The following is a 20,910-nucleotide window of genomic DNA, read 5'->3' on the forward strand; positions in this document are numbered from 1 at the left end:
GTTCATGTTTAAATTAGGAATATTACCCAAGCAGCCTCCAATTTAGATGGGTGCTGGCAGTAAGGAGGAAATCTGGCCAGTTGTGGAAAATTATGTCTCTGATCCTATAGCTTTCAAGACTGAAAAATGAGGAGACAGTCTTGTCTGATCAGGAGGGTGGATCTATATGCTCTGTTACAGCGAGACCACACATGTCAGCTAAGCACATGAGAGCCCAGATAAGGCAATTTCAACTCCTGAGTAAGCAGTAACCCCTTTTATAAAACATGATCTATCAGGATTTGCTACAGGTATGCCCCCCAGATAGATGGCTTGTGCATCTGGTTAAATTGTAGGTAGTTTACAATAGAACTGAGAGATTATTTCTCTCTAAGATCAAAGACCTCTATCTGTTGCTCAAACAGTGAATGGGGTCTTTCAGAAAGAAAATGAAGAGCTTGACTGTCCTTATGACTAGCATGCTGTCAAAAGTATATTGTGAAGGCCATTGGGCCAAGAATAGATGAAGCTATAGGTGAGAACTTTATTTTTTTAATAATAAATCTATTTCTTATTTACAAATTAATGTGGCAACACTAGTCTCTTCATTTTATGAATGAGAAAACTGAGCCACAGAGAGGTTAAATAATTTTCCCTGGATTTTACGTCTTGTTCATCCTGGAGTCATATCAGTGCTGGGTCCCCTGTGAAGGGGAAGGTAGAAGGTGTGTCTTTGGAGTTTCCCTTTCCTGGTTCTTGGTGTTCTTGCTGTACTTGGAAGGCCGGTCCTACCTTTGGCTGACCCTTCTACTCTTACTGAGTGAGCATTGAGGAAGGTCGCTTAAGTGAGTGCCTGGTCAATTTCCAAGAGAATTTTTGAATCCTGAGAGTGGCAGAAAGTGATAAGCTCTGGAAAGCAAAGAGATGTTCAAGAACTTACCAAGCTATGCCCTACATTAAAAAGTTCAAAAACATGGTAATTAGAAGTTGTTATGAAGAATATCCAAGCGGTATAATCAAATCCTAACCTAAATGGTAATGGAGGTTGGGATTTGAATTTATGAAAATATTGGAAACTTTATAAAGTAAAACCTCTTAAGTGGCCCTCTTATGTGTTATACTAAATAATATGGAGAGCAGAAGAAAGTTCCTTGCCTTCCTTGCCTGTCTTTCAAAGTAAACTCCCCTCTCCACCCACACCTGACACAGACACAAGGGACCAGTGGTGGTACATTCTTTTTTCTCCCTAAAATATTTTAAATGAATAGCAGCTCTCTTAAAATTGCTTTTCTCTCTTACCATTTCACTTTGATTTCCATCTTTCAGTTCCTTTCTCATCTTCACTTCTCACCCTTTCTGTTCTTGTCTCACTGACTAGCCATCTTTGTAGTTATACATGTGGGTAGGGAGCTGTCTCATCCCATTTTTTCAGTATTTTAAGAGCATTTGACATCCTCCCAAAAAATATTGACACATTATTTCCCAGCTCTCACTCTAGTTGAGGCCTGTACTCTAATTTGATTAATATATTTTCCCCATTTCCCATCCTCTTTTTCTTCCTGTGTCTTATGGATAACATATATATTTTCTTACCAATTGCTTCAAAGGTATCTTTTCTTGGAGTTCTACCATTTCACAGTTTGTCAAGGTGTGGTTTCCATCTATTTATCTGGCTTGGGATTCATTGTGATTCCTAAGCCTGCAGATTCATGTCTTTCATCAAGTCTGAAGAACACTTTTCCTACAGTGCCTCTTTCTATTTTTTTTCTCTTCTTCTGACACATTTCTAGACACATGTTGAAAATTCTCTCACCTCTGTGTCTTTTAACCCTTCTTTTCTGTTTCCATCTCCTTAGCTCTTTGTACTACATTTGAATAATTTTCTCAGATCTAATTTTCAGATCTCTTTCTAGTTTGCTCTTTCTTTATTCAGTTGGGTCTAATCTATGTTATCTCTCTGTTGGATTTTTAATGTCATCTTTTCTGTTTTTCAATAATAATTGAAAGCATAAATTTATTAATTTGAAGAAGCTTTATGTGGTTCTTGTAAAATCTGACTTTTAAAATACTTATTATTCTTTCCTCATGTTTTCAATTTCCATTTTACATCTTTAGTCTTTGTAAACATTTTAATTTTGGCTCTCATAGTTCTCGTACCTGAAATTCTTGGTAGTAATGATGCGAGGAGTGAGGAGTTCTTGATCCCTGTGTCTACTGATCCTTGTTCATGGTGGAGGGTTTGTGTGTTTTGTAATTTTGATTGTAAGTTTTTCTTCAGGGGCTTTCTCAGTGGTAATCCAGTACAGGCTGAGGTTGAGTGTGTGTCCCTTCAGAGAGGTTTTGTGTGTGCTTTTGTCAGGAGCCCTATGGCTATCCCCAGCCTGGGCCACTTTCTCTTCTAACTTCTCATGTAGAGGTGCTTATCTAACTGGATGGCTGGTGGTGTTCCTTTATTGAGATAGGAAACATGAGGAGGACAAGGTTGGTGGAAAGGCCATGAGTTTGAAACATCTAAGAGGAAAATGTCAAGAGGAAGTTGGATATATGTATCTGGAGCTTGAAAAAGAGATCTTGGATATAAATACTTTCTTATAGGAGATCATAGGATGAGGTTTCTGTTGAGCGATGATAGAGATACCTCGGATACAGGAACATGGAGGTTATTAGTGAATTTAATGGCAACTGTTATGGCGGTGAGATGGGATGAGAAGCTTGGAGTAGGAGATGAGGAAATGGAATCAGTGATTTAGACAACTTTCAATAAGTGTTCTAGTAAAGTTATGTAAAGCCTGAATTAATTTTTAAAGGAAATGTATAACTAATTAATTATGGTTAATTATGATTGGAAGGCAGAATCTTTTTAAAAAGTAAAAAAATATTAAACTAGTTTCTTGATAGTGAAAAGATCGCTAAGATGGAGACATAGGCCAGCACAGAGAGGATTCAAAGGACACTGAACCAATATTGAGTTGTGATAATAGGTAATATTTATTGAGTTTTACTATTGTTTCAGGTACCATTCCAAATGCTTAGCATATATTAAATAACTTAATCTCCACAATAACTCTATGAGGTAGGTACACTTATTATCTCATGCAGGACATGAAGAAACTGGTCACCAGAGAGGTTATGTAATTTGCATGGTAGGAGAACAGAGTTTTAATCCAGACTGTGGAGTTCATGTTCTTAACCACTACACAATACTGCTTCTCAAAATAGCCATGCACAAAGAAGTATTTGCATGTGGAAGCCAAGATACAGGCTCATCCATCTACAAGTATTGAAAATGCTATTATATAATCAGCATAATATAAACTAATGCTGACCCAAATACTTGTTTAAACTTCCCGGCTTTATATTATAGAACAAGACAGGCAGAAATGGAAGTGTCATTTGACCAACTTTAGCTTTAATCAGTGACCTTTAATAAACATGCACATTGTTCATTTAATTGCACCTGTAATTCTGGTGGACTCATTTCTGAGGGTATACAGGTAAGTAAGCAGAGTTCACAGCAGTCAGAAGCCACTTGCATCTCATTGCCAAAATGTATCATCTCACTGTCATAATGTGGATTTCATTAACAAATGTCCTAAAATAAATGACTTTTTCCAGGTCCCTAGGGACTGGCTTTAACTAGAACATGTGTGTGTTTCTTTCCTTCCTAAGGATTTAACAACACGGACAGAATATGTGACAAAGAGTTTATTATCCGTAGAACAGCCACCAATCGAGTACTGAATGTCCTCCGTCACTGGGTCTCAAAGCACGCACAGGTAATTCAGTGGCCTCATTCATTATTTTTCAAGATTTTTTAAATCATCTTTTTAAGTCGTATACATGTACAATGCCTCCTGATTCTTTGGGGTGAGAATTTCAAATCTTGAAATTGGAATGTAGGAAGGGAAGAAATAAGAGAACACACATGCCGATCAAAACAAACACATGTGTATTGCCAGCGTCTACTGTTTCAGACCTACAAGTGACGTGCCCTGTGGGCCCTAGAGCCACAGCAGGGCCACTGTAGTAAGCCGCACAGAAGCACTGTCCAAGGGGCCTCTCTGTAAGTGGAGTTGTGCCAGGTGCACTGGTATTCACTAGAGGTAAACAGCAGGTGTCCCTGGAGGTAAACAGAAGGTACCCCCTGGAGGTAAATGGCAGGTGCCCCTGGAGGTAAATAACACCCTAGTACCAGACACGCTGGTATCTGGGAAGGGAGTGTTTTCTCAGCCTGATTCATCATTTGGGCTCCGCGAAGAGCAGTTAGAGCAAGGCAAGGAAGGCTCTTGGTAATGGATTGGTTCGACAGTTCAAATACAGCGAGCTGGTTTCAGCTCATGTTCCTGGAGGCCACACTGTGTGCCCTCCTCTCACGGACTGTGGGTATAGCCTGAACCAGTGAGCTCAGAGGAGGCGTGAATGCGTCCCCTGACTTGATGGACCCTAAGCAAGCTGACCACTCTGATGCTCAAAGAAAGAATAACAACTCAGCTTTATCCAAGTTCATCTAAAGGTATGTACTTCCTTAAAAGCAATGTCCAGCTATGAGATGAGACTGCTGGTCTGAAAACCTGCATTATAATCAGACTCTGCCAATCAACCCCCTCACCTTAGTTATCTCTGGTTTTCATATCATAAAAATGAAGGGCTTGAACAAGAGGATTTTTCATTATCTGAGTCATTCTGTGCTAGTTGAGTTCATTTAAGGAAGAATGTAGCATTATTGTGGCATCCTGATTATTTTGATTAATAGCTTTAAAACTACGTGTAGGAAGTTGTACCCATTTAAAAAATACAGGTCAACATGGAATGATTGTGTTTTTCCTCACATGGTAGACTAACCAGGGTCACCACTTCATTTTATAGAAAACAGAAAAGCGACAATAAAGCAACAGGGTGTAAATTCACCCCCAGATAATTAGATAACCAAGTTTACCACAAAGTGTTAGGTATCATGTATTCATTTCTCATTTCTTATCAAAGATGACTAATATTGGCAGATTCTACCCTGAACTTGAGTCAGGAGAAATAAAAAGTTGCAAAGGTGTAGGTGTTAGTTCTCCTTAGATGTCATGCTCAATTCCCTCCACCCCAATGTAGTGCCAGAATGCCATTTCTTTTTCTAGAACCTTCTTGCTTTTTCTTTTTTTATTGACATTTAAAAAAAAACTTTATTGTTGAAAGTATTACATACGCCCCCGCCCACCCATTGCCTTTTCTTTTCTTTTGTAACTATTTGGTAAAAAAGAATGTTTCATTTTTTTTCCTGAGTCTAAAATTTTGTGCCTGTTAATATAGTCTGCCCCAGTTTCTCCTCATCTTGTGCACTTTTTCACTCATTATTACCTTTTGTGTTGAAAGCAAAGCCATGAGGCCGACCTGGGTTCCTCCCATATGCCTGTCTATGGATTAGCAAGAGCAGCAGCCTAGGGTCGGGGCACCTGTGTCTTTCTTCCAACCCTGCCACTCTGTCTTCTCTGGTGCCATGAGCTAGTCACTTGGCCTCTCTGGGTGTTGATTTTCTCTTCTGAAAATGAGAACCACCGCCACCCTCCCACCTCCTCCAAGGATGTGGTGAGAGTTAAAGGCTGTGTTGAATTGAAAAGCATGAAAGGCATAAAGTACAATATAGATATGTGTGACTGAATCCCTCCAGCTTCCACATTTCATCTCCCTACAACTAGCCCATAAGCTCCTTGCAGACCGGGTTTGTCCCTTTCGTCTCTGTGTCTCCCTTCACGGGGTTCTGCAATGTTGGGCACATGGTCATAGTGGTCAAGTTGAGTTTGCATATTAATGTTGCTGTTGTTCATCCTCTTGCGGGGGTCATTCTCTAGCCTTTAAAGTTCCCAACTCAGCTGAGACCGAAATCAGGGCTGCGTGTGTGGAGAATCCAACTTAAGGAAATGTTTGTATAGTCCACACACTTCACGAGAGTCTCTGGCTGAGAGCCTTTATATGTTATTTGCATGATTCCGGATGCCAAGGTGTCTGCAGCCTCCGGAGCGGCTGAGCTTGTAACCAGATGCTTCTGTGGCTGCTGTGTCTTCTGTGCACAGACAGGTCGGGGAGGGATTTGAGGCTGGCTATAGACAGTTCAGATCTGTGCTTGAGTCTCTGTCCAGGGCCTTGTATGTATGATCTTTAGCAATTTTGGTTTTCCTGACTTGTTTTATTGGCCAAAAACTTCTGAAAAGATACTCTGTCCACCTAGTTGAGGAATTTTACAGGCCACCGAATGGCCCTGATAGAGGGGCCTGCAGCTGTGTCCACAGGGTACGACTCACTTCACCAGACTCGGTACCATCTGAGTGACAAGTGCCTGAGAATGAAACAATTGCTCATTTTCTTAACTGTGGGCTTAAAGGGAATATTTGTAAAGCATGAGATCAGACAAAAATGATCTACTTACATAAAAATTTCCTTCCCAAAGGAGTGTATGGAGGGAAGGTTGCTGCCCCCTTTTCTGTGTGCCCACCTCCTTCATTCAGTCACTAATAAGGATTGAGCTCCAGAGTGTGCCAAACACTTGGGTGGATGTAAACATGAGCAGGGTGCCAGCGACCTCTGACCTCATGGAGTTCCCAGCCATTGGAAAAGATGCCCACTAGCAGACGTTGCACTTAGTGTAATTACTGTATGACAGGCTGGTAAATCTGCTTCTGATCATCTCAGACTTGAAGGCAGAGGACCAAAAGCCTGCACATCTTTAAGAGAGTTGCTAGGCCACCTAACCAAGATAAACGAAGGGACCGAGAAACTGACCCTGGGAACAGTTGTGATCGCCCACCTTTGGGTGAGGCAGGAGAGCTCAACGAGTAGGTGTTTCCAGAGAGAGAGAGCTGTCAGTGTAAGTCCTCTCCCTCCCAGGGGAAGAGGACGAGATCTTCCTTCTCACTTCAACCAGGTGAGAGAAGCTCCCAGGAAATGGACCCTCCTCTCTGTGAAGGTGAAAGGTGTTTGCTGGGGCGAAGTGAAAAAAGGTGGGTGTTGGGAGTGAGTGGCATTCATTCATGCTTCTATGAAACAGGTGGATCAATGGCATTCAGTCTGGGTTGCCCTGGATGCTGCCCAGGATGACTGCCTGGAGGGATGAGGTAGACCACTGGCAGCCCAGGGCCTGGGGGAGTTGAAAGTGACTCACAGGAAACCGAACATTTCCTGAGTCAGCATAGCTGGCCGTACGTCTCCAATAGAGAGCTCTAAAAATCCCACCAAGTGCCCCATAAGAGGAAGAGCTAGTCACTGTCCATCTGCCACATTCAGAGGAGCCAGGGCCGGCTCCACCTGCTCCAGCACGTCATGCCGGGCTACGTCCTTACCCCTGGATCCCAGCCTGGATCAGAAGCCATTGCAAGCAAGTGGAGAGGAGATGATGGAGAGAGAAGAAGGGGTATCCATGTGAGCTTCCAGGCTTGAAGCAACCCAGGCGAGGACAGGAGGGGAACATCTAAGTCTGGACTGAACTGGACTTTCGATTACGATATTAGACTGGACATTTTGATGGAAGAAACAAGATGGTTCTTATAGCTGAAAGGCTTTGGTGCTGGCCTAAAACGACATGCAGGGTGGGGAAGGACGGACCACGGAGCAGTTTAGTGGGACTGGTGAGAAGCAGTCCTTCTGCTTGGTGATTCCATCATTGTTTATGGTGCAGGAAGTGTAGGTAGCAATTTCACAGAGTTACTTTCCTTCAGGAGTCTGTTTTGTGTCACTTAAACAAATGATTTTTTCTTTGCTAAAGGTGGGTGTGGGGAGTGCTCCCTCCCTCTAACAGCCACTGAGGACCTGGGCTGTGAGCAGGCTCCTGCCCAGCCGCCAGGGGTCCCTGGCCAGGCAGCCGGTGGAGCCGAGCTCCTGCTGTCCCAGGGAAGAGTCAGGAAACCCTGCTGTCCGGGAGACCCCGGATACCCTACCTGGCAGGTGGGTTAGGATGGCTGCCCCACCGCCCCCGGGGCCTCAGAGTGCAGTGCGGTGCCTGGGGCTTCACTACTTCCCGTTGACCTCTGCACATCAAAGCTAAGAAATCCCAAATGTCCACCAGTACAAACCAGTGTTTGTTCACAAAGTCGATGTCCCATGAAAGCAGCCAAAGTGAAATAGGGAATGCTCTGTTTCATTTAATTAGGCCAGCAACTGAGGTTCCTTCTGGCTCTTCCTGATTTCCGGGGCCTTGTCTGGTGCTCACATTCACACTCTCACAGTAGATCCTGCCCAGGTGATTTTATCACCATTTGTCCTCTCCTTCTCCCCTCCGGACAGACTGCCTTGGGCATCACATTTCACTTCCATTCCTGGTGAGGACTCAGGTGAGGACAGAAATCTGGAACCATCAATTCTTTCTGGATTCTAGTGTTAGCTGGCTATCCTCCTCCTCTGTAAAACTGCCAAAATGATCTGTATGGGGTTCTCAGGCACAAGTGAATTATGTGTTAGATTGCTCTAAAAAAACATAAAATGTAAGAATCTATCGGATAGATATGGATCCTCTTTTTATTTTTTTTAATCCTGAAGATAGATTTTCATTCCCTTACTCTTTTTTTCTGTGCAGGCCAACAACCAAGTAAGAAGCTCCTAGTTCCTTGGGCTCCGTGCCTCAGTTTTCCCTTCTCTTTTATACATCTCTATCATTATCCTTTAAACAGCCCCTGAGCTTCCTGTGCTTGTCTGTAACAGTGCTCCGCGAGACATTGCAGCAGGATCAAAGTCAGTGTGAAACAGGATTAAATGGAACTCATTCTCCGTTCCCATTAGTTGCCATGACAGAGATTTCGCTTCCTCTGTAGAGCCAGTGGGATTCTTTAGCGTTTGTGGATGGATTTCGCTGGTAGAAAACACTGGAAGGCCCCACATGGGATTTCATGTACACCAATCGCTTCTCTTCTCTGCTCTAAGAGGTTTCTGAGGGAGGTGCTGTGAGGAGCCCTTGTTTTTCCCAAGTTGAGTTCTACACTCTGGGACTTTGGAAGCACTTCTGCGGACCACGGCAGGCAGGGCGCAGTCCTCAGCCCCTTCCTGGCCAGTAGCCACCCATCACGTGAGAGCTACCTGGGGACCCCACGGAGCCGCAGGGCACTGGGGCCCTGGCTGCTTTGTTCAGGCCCCAAGGTTCCGCCTCACTGTGGCCTTTTCATTGTGTTCTTCTCCTGCCCACTCTGCTCCCAGTACTATCCATCTGTATCTCCTGATCGCTTTGCATGGAGCTGCTCCCTGAATGCAGCTCACAGGCTCCACTTCCAGGGCAGTCCTGTGACTCTGAGTCTCCCCTCTCCACGGGAAGGGATGGAGTGCAGTTTGCCTTCCAGCTGTCTTCATCCGCCTTTTCTCCTCACATGGAGCAGGGCATGGAGAACATTTTCCAGAGGCTTCTATTTGAGTTAAGCTCAAAGATCATTTTGGGGGCATAAATTAAAAAAAAAAATCAGGAAGCAGGCCCTTTTCAAACATTTCTTTTCCCCTTCAATCTTTGTCATTGTCTTGAAAGCTGTAATCCATATCAATTAGCTGCCTATCTGGAAACCAATGGAAAACATAGCATGGGGGGGGGGGTCCTCTTTTTTCTGATAAATGCTTTTTTAAACAAACAAATACAAAAAACCAACAGATTCTTTTTTAGAGGCTTGAAGATGTAAGCGTGGGAGCTATCTGACTTTAAGGCTGTGGGGCAGTATTTAAAATTCTTATAAGCACAGCTGTTCAGGTCTAGAGTCTGGAATTTAGCAACTCATTCAAATGCAGAGTCATCTGTTAGGAAATGATCAAATGGATGATCTTCTGCACACTTTTTCCTTCTTGCTGAGTTGGTGTCATTCATTGCCATTTGCCTCTGCTCAGTTATTTTTGTTCTAACGTACCTTCCACAGTGTGCATTGTGCCTTTTCCTAGTAGCCTCCCACTTCACATCTGCTACAATCATTTCCCAAACTGCCAGTTTAAGAAGAATTAGGTTGCTTATTACCAACTTGTCTCAAAATCACATCCCCTTCCCATGAACTTTCGTCCATTCATTTAATAAACATTGGAGGGCCCACCAGGAGCACCTGTGCTTACCGAATTTGGGGGTTCATTATATCTGGGTGTTACTACCTTTTCCTGGTACCCAGGCTCTTCCGTGACAGTCAGGTGCATGTTTCCTGTGTTTTCCGTTCCTGTTGGACGGTTCTAGGACTTTATGAGTAAGTGTTGAGCAGCTAGTGTCAAGTTTAGCATTACCTGGTATTGCTTCCTAGGGTTTCATTCCAAACTCAATGCCTTCCCTTGTGTTTTTCAATTAGGCTGTTCTTTCTGTCATGGTGAACAAAGAGGCTTTAACATATTTTTGTAGTTAGGTGATGAGAAGTGCTGGAAAACCTTGCCTGTCACTTTTCCACGGAGGAACCCTGATTCAGTCCAGGTTGCCCAGAGGTGGCAAGAAGGTCAGCAGGCCGGAGTTGGTGGTGGGCGGACAAAGCCCATAGGTGCCATGCAGAGTCTCCCTGACAGCTGGTAGCCAGCACGGCCTCCCCTACAATGTTAAAGTTCTGAATAAAGATTCACCTCCTTAAAAGAGCTGAAAACCACGCTGGTAAGGAGGCTTGTTACCTCCAGTTTATGAAAATGAGGAATCCCATGGAGGGCACCCTGGTGCTGTCAGGGTTCATTTGCATAGATCTTGGGATGATCACTGGGCATCTCTGTCCAGTTTCCCAGTTGATAAAAGGGCCCCAGATACAACCTAAATATACACCACAATTTAAATTAAAATTTCATCTCCTTCAGTCAAAAAAGATAGAAGACTGTAGTGTGCTTTTCATTTTTCTGAAAATCATAATGTCAAACCCTTTATTGCTGAGCCTAACTCATCCTAAGACTCTTCTTTATAAGTCCTTCACTCCAGGTTTTAAAATTATTTATGTTGTTTTACTCCACTCTGCAGTATTTCCACTTTCTTTTAAAAAGAACTCTGGCCATTGTTAGGAATACATTGTACTGATTACGGTGAGAAAATTACTCTCATAATTCTCCTTATCCTCAAACTGTGTTTATTGAATCTGATTTCCCAGTGTCCTAGAATTCCCTTGGCCATATGCAGTATATTACTAACAATCACCCTGCTCTCCTGAATGAATATAATTTCCATGATGTCTAAACTATCAACAGGGATTCATTTTAAAGTGCTGGAGAATCTGATTTATTGACTCACAGATTATTTTTCTGTTATGTGATCTTGTCTTATTAATATAGACCTAAATCTCAACGTCTCTCTCTCAAATAGTTGCTAGTATAGGTGGGAAATAGTTCCCGACTTGGCGTGGTAACCACAATGTTATGTGTCTTGAAGCCCAATCCACCAGCACTGATTCACTGATACCCACTTCTTCTGCAGAGTCTGTGTGGTGCAGCAGTTAAAACCTCAGGCTTCAGCCAACACTGCCTGGACTTGAGTCCTGGGTCTGCCACCTGCTACCTGCGTGACTTTGGTCACGATACTTAGATTCGTTATACCTAGACTTCCTTGCATATAACATGGGAATAATAATGATTGTAACTATGCTGCTACTGAGGGTTAAATTAGATAATGAAGTTATTAAAGTATCATCTAGTATGTGGCAAATTCTCACTGTCTTAGTTATGATTACTGCTCCAGGCATCGCTCCCTGACCTAGAGGAAATACTGACTTTCTAATCATGCAGTAATGTGTTTGAGTAGCATCCGTAAGGTCTTGGTAAAATATCCTCACCTCACAATACGTATCTCTTGAGGAGGATTATAGCACCACCCATCGGTGATGTGTTCCTCAGCATTTGCTGTGTGCCAGCCACTCTCTCGTCCTTGACACTTGCTCAGGCTGTCCCCCTGCGGGCAGGGTTTAGACCTGCATCTCCAGGCCCGGCCTCTCTCCTATGCCCCTGTCAGGCACTACCAAGCTCTCGCCTGCATTTGGATGGCCCCTCCGCAAGCCTCTCTCCCTGGGTTTCACGGGTTAATATTTCTGTCCTCTGCCCATCTGCCCAGACTTCTGTTCCCTCTCTGCCTCTCCGCTAAAGCCTTGTGTATTGAGGTGCTGAAGAATAGTAGGGAAAACGAGCTATAGTCTCCTTTTTAGAGTTTTAAATGTCAAAGTCTCACATTTTCTGGTCTCTTCACCTTTGAAAGTAAGATGGGATTGTTGTTGTTGTTTTTGTAATCGTTTGTCTCCTTATCCCTGCTTCATGAATTGGAAAACAAAAACTACCCTAAATAAACTGTTGCTGTGATAACTTCAGTGAATGCCTCAGGTCCTCGGGGTGCCATAGGGTTCACTCATCTGGAGCATGAAGCTTTGTGAGATGACCTTCAGCAGGCAGCTTCTCTATACAGGGCCCTGCTCCTTCTGCACAGGCTGCGATCCAATTCCAAGGCAATGCCCAATCCCAGATAATCAGATGGCCCAAGAGCGCCATCTAGTGAACATCCTGAGTGCTGCCACGCCATCTTCTACCACCTAATAGTCTCATTTCCTCCTTCAGGGAAATACAGTAAAAAATTAGATTCTATATAATTACAAAATGGCTGTCGGGAAGATTTATTATGAATACTCTACCTCTGATCTAAATAGTGCAAGTGACTTTTAGCTGCTTCAGATTTCATTTTAACTGGGACTTTTGAATGGCCAATTCTGCATCTTACATGCATTGGTTCAAAAAGGAAATTTTACAGGCTAGGTAGTACATCAGATGATTCAGATTTTTTTAGTCAGTTTGGAAGAGTGTTTTGCTTGATTTTTTTAAAAGGCAAAGTCTTGCTACTCTGAGGGTGATCCACATCACTAGGGGCTCCTCAGAAAAATAGAATCTCAGTCCCTGTTCCAGACCTGCTGTGCCAGAATCGGCGGTGATTTGTGGCCACATGACAATTTGAGAAGTGCAGGTGTAAAGGTCTCTTACTGGAGCTGGAGGAAAGACCCATGTTCCTCGTCCGAGCCACCCCCTCCTTACACCTCTCCTCTCAGCCCAGTGGCCCCTGCTGAAACCAGATCATGGTTCCGGCCTTGTCTGTCCCTGGATCAGCTGAGAAAGAATTGAAATCATATGCAGGAAGTCACTTTGAACATGGTAAAAACCTGTGCAAATGTAAGGGGAAATTATGAGTGAGAATTTTCATATTTCAGACTCAGCCATCATCAGACAATCTGCTTACATTAGCTACATTAGCGGCAGTGAGAGTACTCACCTGTAACCATTTGTCATGCTCCTAAGAGTGTTTGGGCAGATGTGACCAAGTTTTCAAAGGTCAAAGGTCTCACTCAGGCTAGTCTTCCCAGAGCTTGAATAATAAAATTATATTCTGTTTTTCTCAACAAGACCTTTCACACAACTCTCCTTTCTAGGGTCTCAGAAGGGTTCCCTTTGTAAAACCCAGCATGCGGCACAGTAGGTATTTCATGATGCTTGTTGATTAAACCACTAATTAGCCTTCAGCAAGGTCCAACACTGGCCTGAAGTCCTCCACACTAATCTATTTATGATAATCAGATTATTTATATCATTAGAGACCTAACATTACTACAGGAGGATTTGATCGTCTCACTAATAAATACCAACTATTCATTAAGAAAAAGACTCCTGATGGCTGAGAAATCTTCGGTAGTGCACACAGAGTGGGGTAGGTGAGATCATTAACTGTTAAAATAAGGGAGAGGGTGGCACAAAGAAAAAACAACAGCAACAAGGCATTACCCTCTTCTTGCATACATTTTAAAAGAAAAATCAACAGCCAACAATCTGCTGGACAATATAGGTGAAATTGTAGGAAAACATATTTGAAGTTCTATGATTGGTAAGAGGTGTTAACATCTGTGTTGCCTTGGGCCCCTGTCGCTCCTGTTCCAGAAGAAATGGTACTGATGGTCAAACAGGGAAAGTAAAATATCGAGGAAAATGTGTCACATGCTTCTCCACTAAACTGAGGCCCAAAAATATTCAATTCAGATTAGGTTAGACTTTGGCACTGTCTTCATTTTTTGAAATTATAAACTTTTTTTGCCCCTAATTTACTAAATATAACAAAAGTATGTTTTTTAAATTGAATTGATTGCAATTAGTTTTTTAAAAAAATATATTTTTTTATTGATTTCATAGAGGAAAGGTGAGGGAGAGAGATAAAAACATCAATGATGAGAGAGAATCATTGATTGGCTGCTTCCTGGGGATTGAGCCCGCAACCCTGGCATGTGCCCTGACCGGGAATTAAACCATGAACTCCTGGTTCATAGACCAGTGCTCAACCACGGAGTCACAGGGGCTGGGCAGGGCAAAGCTCTTTACCCACTGGGTCAACTAAAGAAGGCTCCTGGGGAAAACGACATCACTCCCTGGACTTGAAAGATGAATAAAAATAAAAGTGGAGAGAAGGCACAGTGTTCCAGGCAAGGGAAGCACAAATCTCTTTGAGGAATTCCCATCCCTGGAAAGCCTGTTAGAAATAACAACACAGCCCCATCCCAAACCAATAAGTCAGGACCTCTGGGGAAGTCTAAGGCCCATACATTTTTATTTCCCACACATAGCTCTAGAGAATGTATCATGACAAACAGTGTCACGTAACATGGAGCTAAACCCGCCGTGGGCAAACTACGGCCCGCAGGCCGGATCTGGCCCGTTTGAAATGAATAAAATTAAAAAAAAAAAAAAAAGACCGTACCCTTTTATGTAATGATGTTTACTTTGAATTTATATGAGCTCACACACACACTCCATCCATGCTTTTGTTCCGGCCCTCCGGTCCAGTTTAAGAACCCATTGTGGCCCTCGAGTCAAAAAGTTTGCCCACCCCTGAGCTAAACCCTTCAAAACAGAAATTTAAAAATACCCATTTTATTTTGTAGGATTTCGAACTCAACAATGAACTAAAGATGAACGTCCTAAATTTGCTGGAAGAAGTTTTGCGAGACCCAGACCTTCTTCCCCAAGAAAGGAAAGCCGCAGCCAATGTCCTGAGGTAAAGGCCATCGCAGGTGCCTGCTAATGACATTGGCTGCTTCGTGCTGCCACAGAAGACAGGGTCCGGTACCACTAGACGCTGGGGGCAGCGGGGGTTCTGCTCTCAAGCGGGGAGGGTTACCTGTCCTCTTCGTTTTCCTGCCATTTCGGGAAGACTTCGGCTGAGCGGCGTGGGTGGTGTGGAGTGCGATCGATCGTTGCTGTTTGTGTGGGCAGACCGTGGTTTACTGTGGAACCAAAAGTGAAGGGGGGAAGCCTCGAGGGTCCTCCCCTGTGAGCCCAGGAGGCATTGGCAGAGAGGTTTCTTTGCCTCACTTGTGTGTCTGAGCAGGTGGCAGAAAAAAAAAAGCAGGAGCCTCCTGCAGCTGGCTGTGGATGTGCCACCCAGAGGAGGCATGCATTTTCTTGGCTCGGTTCATTGGTCTTAGACCAGTTTTACTATCAATGTCTTGGGCTGGGATTTCCACATCATGTAGGTTATATAAATCTGGACCCCACACTTCCATGTCATAACGGCTTGAACCTGGTTTGGTCTGTCCACCCGGCATCCAAGCAGGTAACAAGCTGTCTTACAGCTTCTTGAACTAATGGTGGCTTTTTTTCTAGTCCACTCTCTCTGCAGGGGCTGGCCGTTGGTGGCTCTGTGCAGACATTTCAGTGTGCACCTCCCTCACGGCTCTGTGGTCTGTCTCTGCTGGGAGGTGGAAAGCCAACAGCATCTGTCTGCCCTGCCTAGTTCTCCTTCCGTACTTTAACTACTAGCTCCCTCTTCACTTGCAACCTCCGGAAAGAATCCTTTTTTCCTTCCAAGGTCTGCTCCCCTGGTTCTCTGTGACAAGAATGCTTATATGTGGAGGGGAGACCATTTTCACTCAGCCCACCAGGTTGTTCAAAGTCCATCCCTGATGTGGCAATGACAGATTTGGGTCCGTAACGTCTCAACAACGGGCCCATAAGGCATTCTTAGCCCCATTAGCTCAAGATCTCATAGACAGCCCCTTCTCTGATCTAGCAGTTGTCATGGGTTGAATTGTATCCCTCCTCCCCCAAAATATAGTGAAGTCTTACTTATTTGGAAGTAAGGCCATTGCAGAAGTGATTAGTGAAGATGAGGTCATACTGGAGTCAGGTGGGCCCCTAGTCCAATATGACATAAGAAGACGGCCATGTGAAGACAGAGATGCAGAGAAGATGCACACGAAGATGGAGCAGAGATTGGAGTTATCTGGCTACAAACTAAAGAATGCCAGGGGGCTCACCGAAGCCTGGAGGGAAGGAATGCCATGCTTGGGGAAGCATAGGAAGGCGATAGTCTGGCAGGTCTCAGAGCTAAAGCAGCAGGAGATGGAATATTCACATCATGAGGAGAAGCAGGGTCTGCGCAGGCTGAGCTGTGAACACAGCCTGCGGTCGCAGCAATGCCAGCAGCCCAGAGAGTGTGGCCTGGTCTCAGGCCCATTGCTCCTGGTGCTGTCTTTAAGCCTACCAGATTTCTACCATTGAAGGAAACAATTTCCAGGTATGGAACTTGTATAATCCCATTTCCATCTGGTATTCCACTTTAAATGCGCAAATATTAAACTGGTCATACTGACCCATAAATGTGAGGGAAACCCAGGATCCTGGAGTGTTTGTTAAAGCTTTGGGATAGTCAGGAGACGAGAAGCAAATTCAGCCTCTCTTGGAACTGGAGCAGAGCTAGAGGGGACTTCCCATCTGAAAGGAAACATTTTGTGAATATCCCTCCCAGGGAATCTGAGTCATAAGTATGAGAAATATAAACATACCATGTGGTGAAATGTAGCCCTGATATTAGAGATTTATATGCATTCAGGTCATATAACAGGGATACATAAGCATGGAACGTGTATTTAAACATATATTACATGAATAAAGCAAAGTGAAAATTGCTGTGATGAGCCACCCTGCCTCACACAGTCGCACAAGGGTTACTTTAAGCTTCGTTGGCGTAGGCAGCTTGTTGCCCTGTCTATGAATAAAAACCTCTGCTCAAGAATTTTGTATTTCTAAAACACCACCCCTCCAACGTTGTCTGACCAGCCGGCCGCTGAGCCTCTGCAGTGTGGAGCTTTTTGTAGACAACTAACAGCCCCCAAAGGAAAAGAAACAATGACTGACTTCTTAGAATGGCAAGTGGAATGGGTTCAAGTTATAAAAAGGTGACCCCAAACCTCACAACGCTCCCAGAAGCATCAGCCGGCTCCAGGAAGAGAGAAAATGTTAACTAACTTCATGGGACCAGAATGTATCTTGGAACATTAGGGTAAGATCAGTGAGGGGAGGAACATTTGATAGAAGCTCACTAATGTCTTGAACATTTCTTTCCAAGGGAAGAATATAGTCCATCCTCATAAAAAAGATCTTTCCCATATGGCCACCGATCTCTCTCCAGAAACCTAGCCTACAGTGGAGAGAATGGCATACACTCCAGAAAACAATCACTTTTATTTCCCATGTGTCGGCCTTCAGTGTGATTTAATGGTCTTTGGAGAGAGAGTCGTGTGTACTCATTTTTTCCCCTCACCTATGTCTGTCCTTTACCCATGAGGACTATTTCCTTCTGCTCACAAATGACTGACATGGCTAATCGCTGACAAGAAGACTGCCCCTCCTATGACCTAGAAGGATTCTGCTCCCTGGTAAATAGTCAAAAGCTTTTGTAACAGGGGAGGAAGACGAGGAAAGGGAATTGAGTGTGTTCTGTGCGGGACCTTAAAGAGGTGCCCCCTGTAAGCTTCATTAGACAAATACAAGTAACCAGAGAGCACAATTGGACCGCACCCTGGCCCGCTTAGTCAATTTCTTTGAGCTTTTGTTTCCCCATCAGTAAAATGGAACTGATAACACTTACTTTGAAGGGATTTTTTGATACATGAGGTAGTGTATGTCAAATGCTTAGCACATATCTGGCGTGCCATGGGTATATAACAACCCATCTCTGTTGATGTTTTATTTTAGAGGATGGTAGTTTGGTTTTAATCAATTCAAAACACAACAGAACTTCACAATATTATTTCTTTTGAAACCAGTTTCCTCCAGTGGATAGGCTACGTGCTTTGAGACTGTTTAAATATTTTAATACTTTTAATATGTGACTCTGCCTTCATTTTGGAAGACGTAAAGTGCTTGGCTCAGATGGTAAGTTATATAATCAGTATAATTCTGACGCTGAACTTGTGAGGGACAGGACGTACCCCTCCCACTGTGAAACCAGCACCCACGTCAGTGATAATTAGCTTCTGTATTTATTCATCTGTTCATCACTTATCAAAAAAGAATTTCAGCCGAAACCGGTTTGGCTCAGTGGATAGAGCGTCGGCCTGCGGACTGAAAGGTCCCAGGTTCGATTTCGGTCAAGGGCATGTATCTGGGTTGCAGGCATATCCCCGGTGGGGGATGTGCAGGAGGCAGCTGATCAATGTTTCTCTCTCACTGATGTTTCTGACTCTCTATCTCTCTCCCTTCCTCTCTGTAAAAAATCAATAAAATATATTTTTTAAAAAAGAATTTCATTGAGAGTTGAATGACGTGTGGAGACACGGCACCAAACCTCAGGGAAGTACGTCTGGGAAGTGGGGTGCGTTGCCCTGCTGGCTTCTGCCTCTCCTGGTTCAGATGTTTGCCATGGAGGGAGTCCCCTGAGCTACAAGTGAGTGGGGAGCGGGTGGCTCTGCGCCTTTCATCTCAGCAGGGAAGGGCAGGTTTAGGGAACAGAGGAGCACGGATGGGGCACTCGGGCTGTTAGAACTCCCCCTGGATGGAGTATTGCAGGAGACCCGAGTCATCCCCAGGTGCACTTTGATGGTGGTGTTTTCCTTACAACCTCGTATGTAACAAGTCAGCTCTCTGGATAATCCTGAGCTTTTAACATGTGTGTTCATCCGTTCCTTAGCCTCCTGTCTCCAGCTCAGGGCCCCACAGCCTGCAGCAGGCGGTCCAGCCACACAGCCCTAAACCCTCTGACTCTTCACCCAGGGAACACTGTAAGGCTTTGCTGTTTCATTCCTGCCATATCTACTTCCTTTTCATGGGTTTTTATTTTTATTTTTATTTTTTAGAGCTCTTTCACAAGATGATCAAGATGACATTCACCTAAAATTAGAGGATATAATTCAACTGGTAAGTTCCCCCAGGGTCTGGCGCAGGCCACCTCTCAAAGGCCAGCAGTGTGCCTGGACTGAGCGCTGGCCACACGTTCCCCTCAGTGAGGCTCTGGGAGGTGAACCAAATGTGCGTGGGGTTTAGCAACTGGTCCATGATGTGAATGTTCTTCATAGCTAGAGTCTTTGATGGACTTTGTGCTTCAACAGCTGCACTGAGCACACTGGAGCCTCACTGGTGTGCGTCTCACGCCCTCCTCCCCCCCCCGTATCTTGCAGACGGACTGTCCGAAGGCCGAGTGCTTTGAGACCTTGCCAGCCATGGAGCTGGCTGAGCAGATCACCCTCCTGGATCACATCGTCTTCAGAAGCATTCCCTACGAGTGAGTGCTGCTCTGGCAGCCCGGGGCCCTCTCAGGCAGGAATAGCGGCTTAGCATTGAATTATTCCTAAGGCACATGTGTGTGCCGTGGTGTGTCTTAATCAAAGTGGTTTGGTCCCACGGAATGTCTTTTGGTTCCAGTTTATATTGGAAATGTTAATGTGGAAATAGTGGAGACTCTCAAGATGGTCACACTGTTTCTCTATGTATGATGACAACCATAGAATGTGAATGCTCTAAATTTTGCTACCCACTTGCCTAAATCAACAAGTATTGCCGAACTTTGACACCATGGTCTCATCACACAGCCTTTTGATTTCCTCGTGTAGAGTGAAGGGGGCTCTTTAAGCCCCCTCCCAGCTGTCATATTTGGTAGCCCATAAACAAGGCCTTTGCTTGGACAAATGTCAACAGTTGACACATGTTCTCTCTGAACAAAGAACTAAATAGAAGGTAAAGGAGGGGCTGGGCAAGAGATAGGAACATGTTGTACAGAGAGAAGAGGACATCTGTGAGGATGGAAGGTCAGACATGGCAGGGTGGATGGGCAAAGGGTGGTTAGAGGGTCAGAGCCACAGCTCTGTTAGGAAGGCATGAGGCAGAGACAGAGGACACCCCTGCAGACTTTTCTGTAGTTTATCTTCTCTCCCTATCCCTCTACCAGCGCTCCTGGACCAACCCATGAACATGAAAACAATAAAATAAAATAGGAATGTGGCCCATTGGCCATACCCAGTGGCTATCTGGGGACTTGAGTTAGGAACCACAGCGCTTCTTCCCCCCACCTCCTGACCACCCTCCAGTGCAGTGAGGATTCAGAAGGAGATGAGCATGACCTCTGTGGAGGAGGAGAAAGAGTAAAGCCCAAACCTTTGTGGTGACCCTTGGTGTGGTTTCTTCCTGGGACCCTCCCCACCTCTCACCTCTGTCCCTTTGTGCTGGTGTGAACATCTACCAATTATTTCCATCCACAGAACTGCCACACCTTTTATCCCACAGCCTTGCAGGATGGGAGCAGTACCACCAATAGTACCACCATGAAGAACCTTGCCCAGACACTCAGTCAGCATTTCTGGGTTAATATGTCAGAATGATTTTATTTCTAGTTATGCTTTGTAATGACTATCCTATAAAATAAAAGAGTAATATGGAAATCGACCGAACGGCAGAACAACCAGTTGTTATGATGCACACTGACCACTAGGGGGCAGATGCTCAATGCAGGAGCTGCCCCCTGGTGGTCAGTGTGCTCCCACAGGAGGAGCACTGCTCAGCCACAAACCGGGCTGATGGCTGGTGAGCATAGCGGCTGGTGGCAGGAGCCTCTCCCGCCTCTGTGGCAGCACTATGGATCTGACTGCGGCTTAGGCATGCTCCCCCTGGGAGCGGGCCTAAGCCATCAGTCAGACATCCCTCAAGGGCTCCTGTACTGCTAAAGGCCAGGCTGAGGGAACCCCCCCCCACACC

General features: G+C 44.6%; 1 protein-coding gene across 1 annotated transcript in view; it reads left to right on the plus strand.

The window, feature by feature from the left end:
- Nucleotides 1-20,910, plus strand: part of RASGRF2 (Ras protein specific guanine nucleotide releasing factor 2) — a 181,409-nt gene that overhangs the window by 150,858 nt on the left and 9,641 nt on the right. Inside the window, exons 19-22 of the mRNA XM_015571662.1 lie at nucleotides 3,649-3,755; nucleotides 14,826-14,938; nucleotides 19,020-19,080; nucleotides 19,341-19,444. Coding sequence (XP_015427148.1) covers nucleotides 3,649-3,755; nucleotides 14,826-14,938; nucleotides 19,020-19,080; nucleotides 19,341-19,444 — 385 coding nt within the window. The remainder of the gene's footprint in view (nucleotides 1-3,648; nucleotides 3,756-14,825; nucleotides 14,939-19,019; nucleotides 19,081-19,340; nucleotides 19,445-20,910) is intronic.

The sequence above is a fragment of the Myotis davidii genome, unplaced genomic scaffold (assembly GCF_000327345.1).
Source record: "Myotis davidii unplaced genomic scaffold, ASM32734v1 scaffold44, whole genome shotgun sequence".
NCBI lineage: Eukaryota > Metazoa > Chordata > Mammalia > Chiroptera > Vespertilionidae > Myotis > Myotis davidii.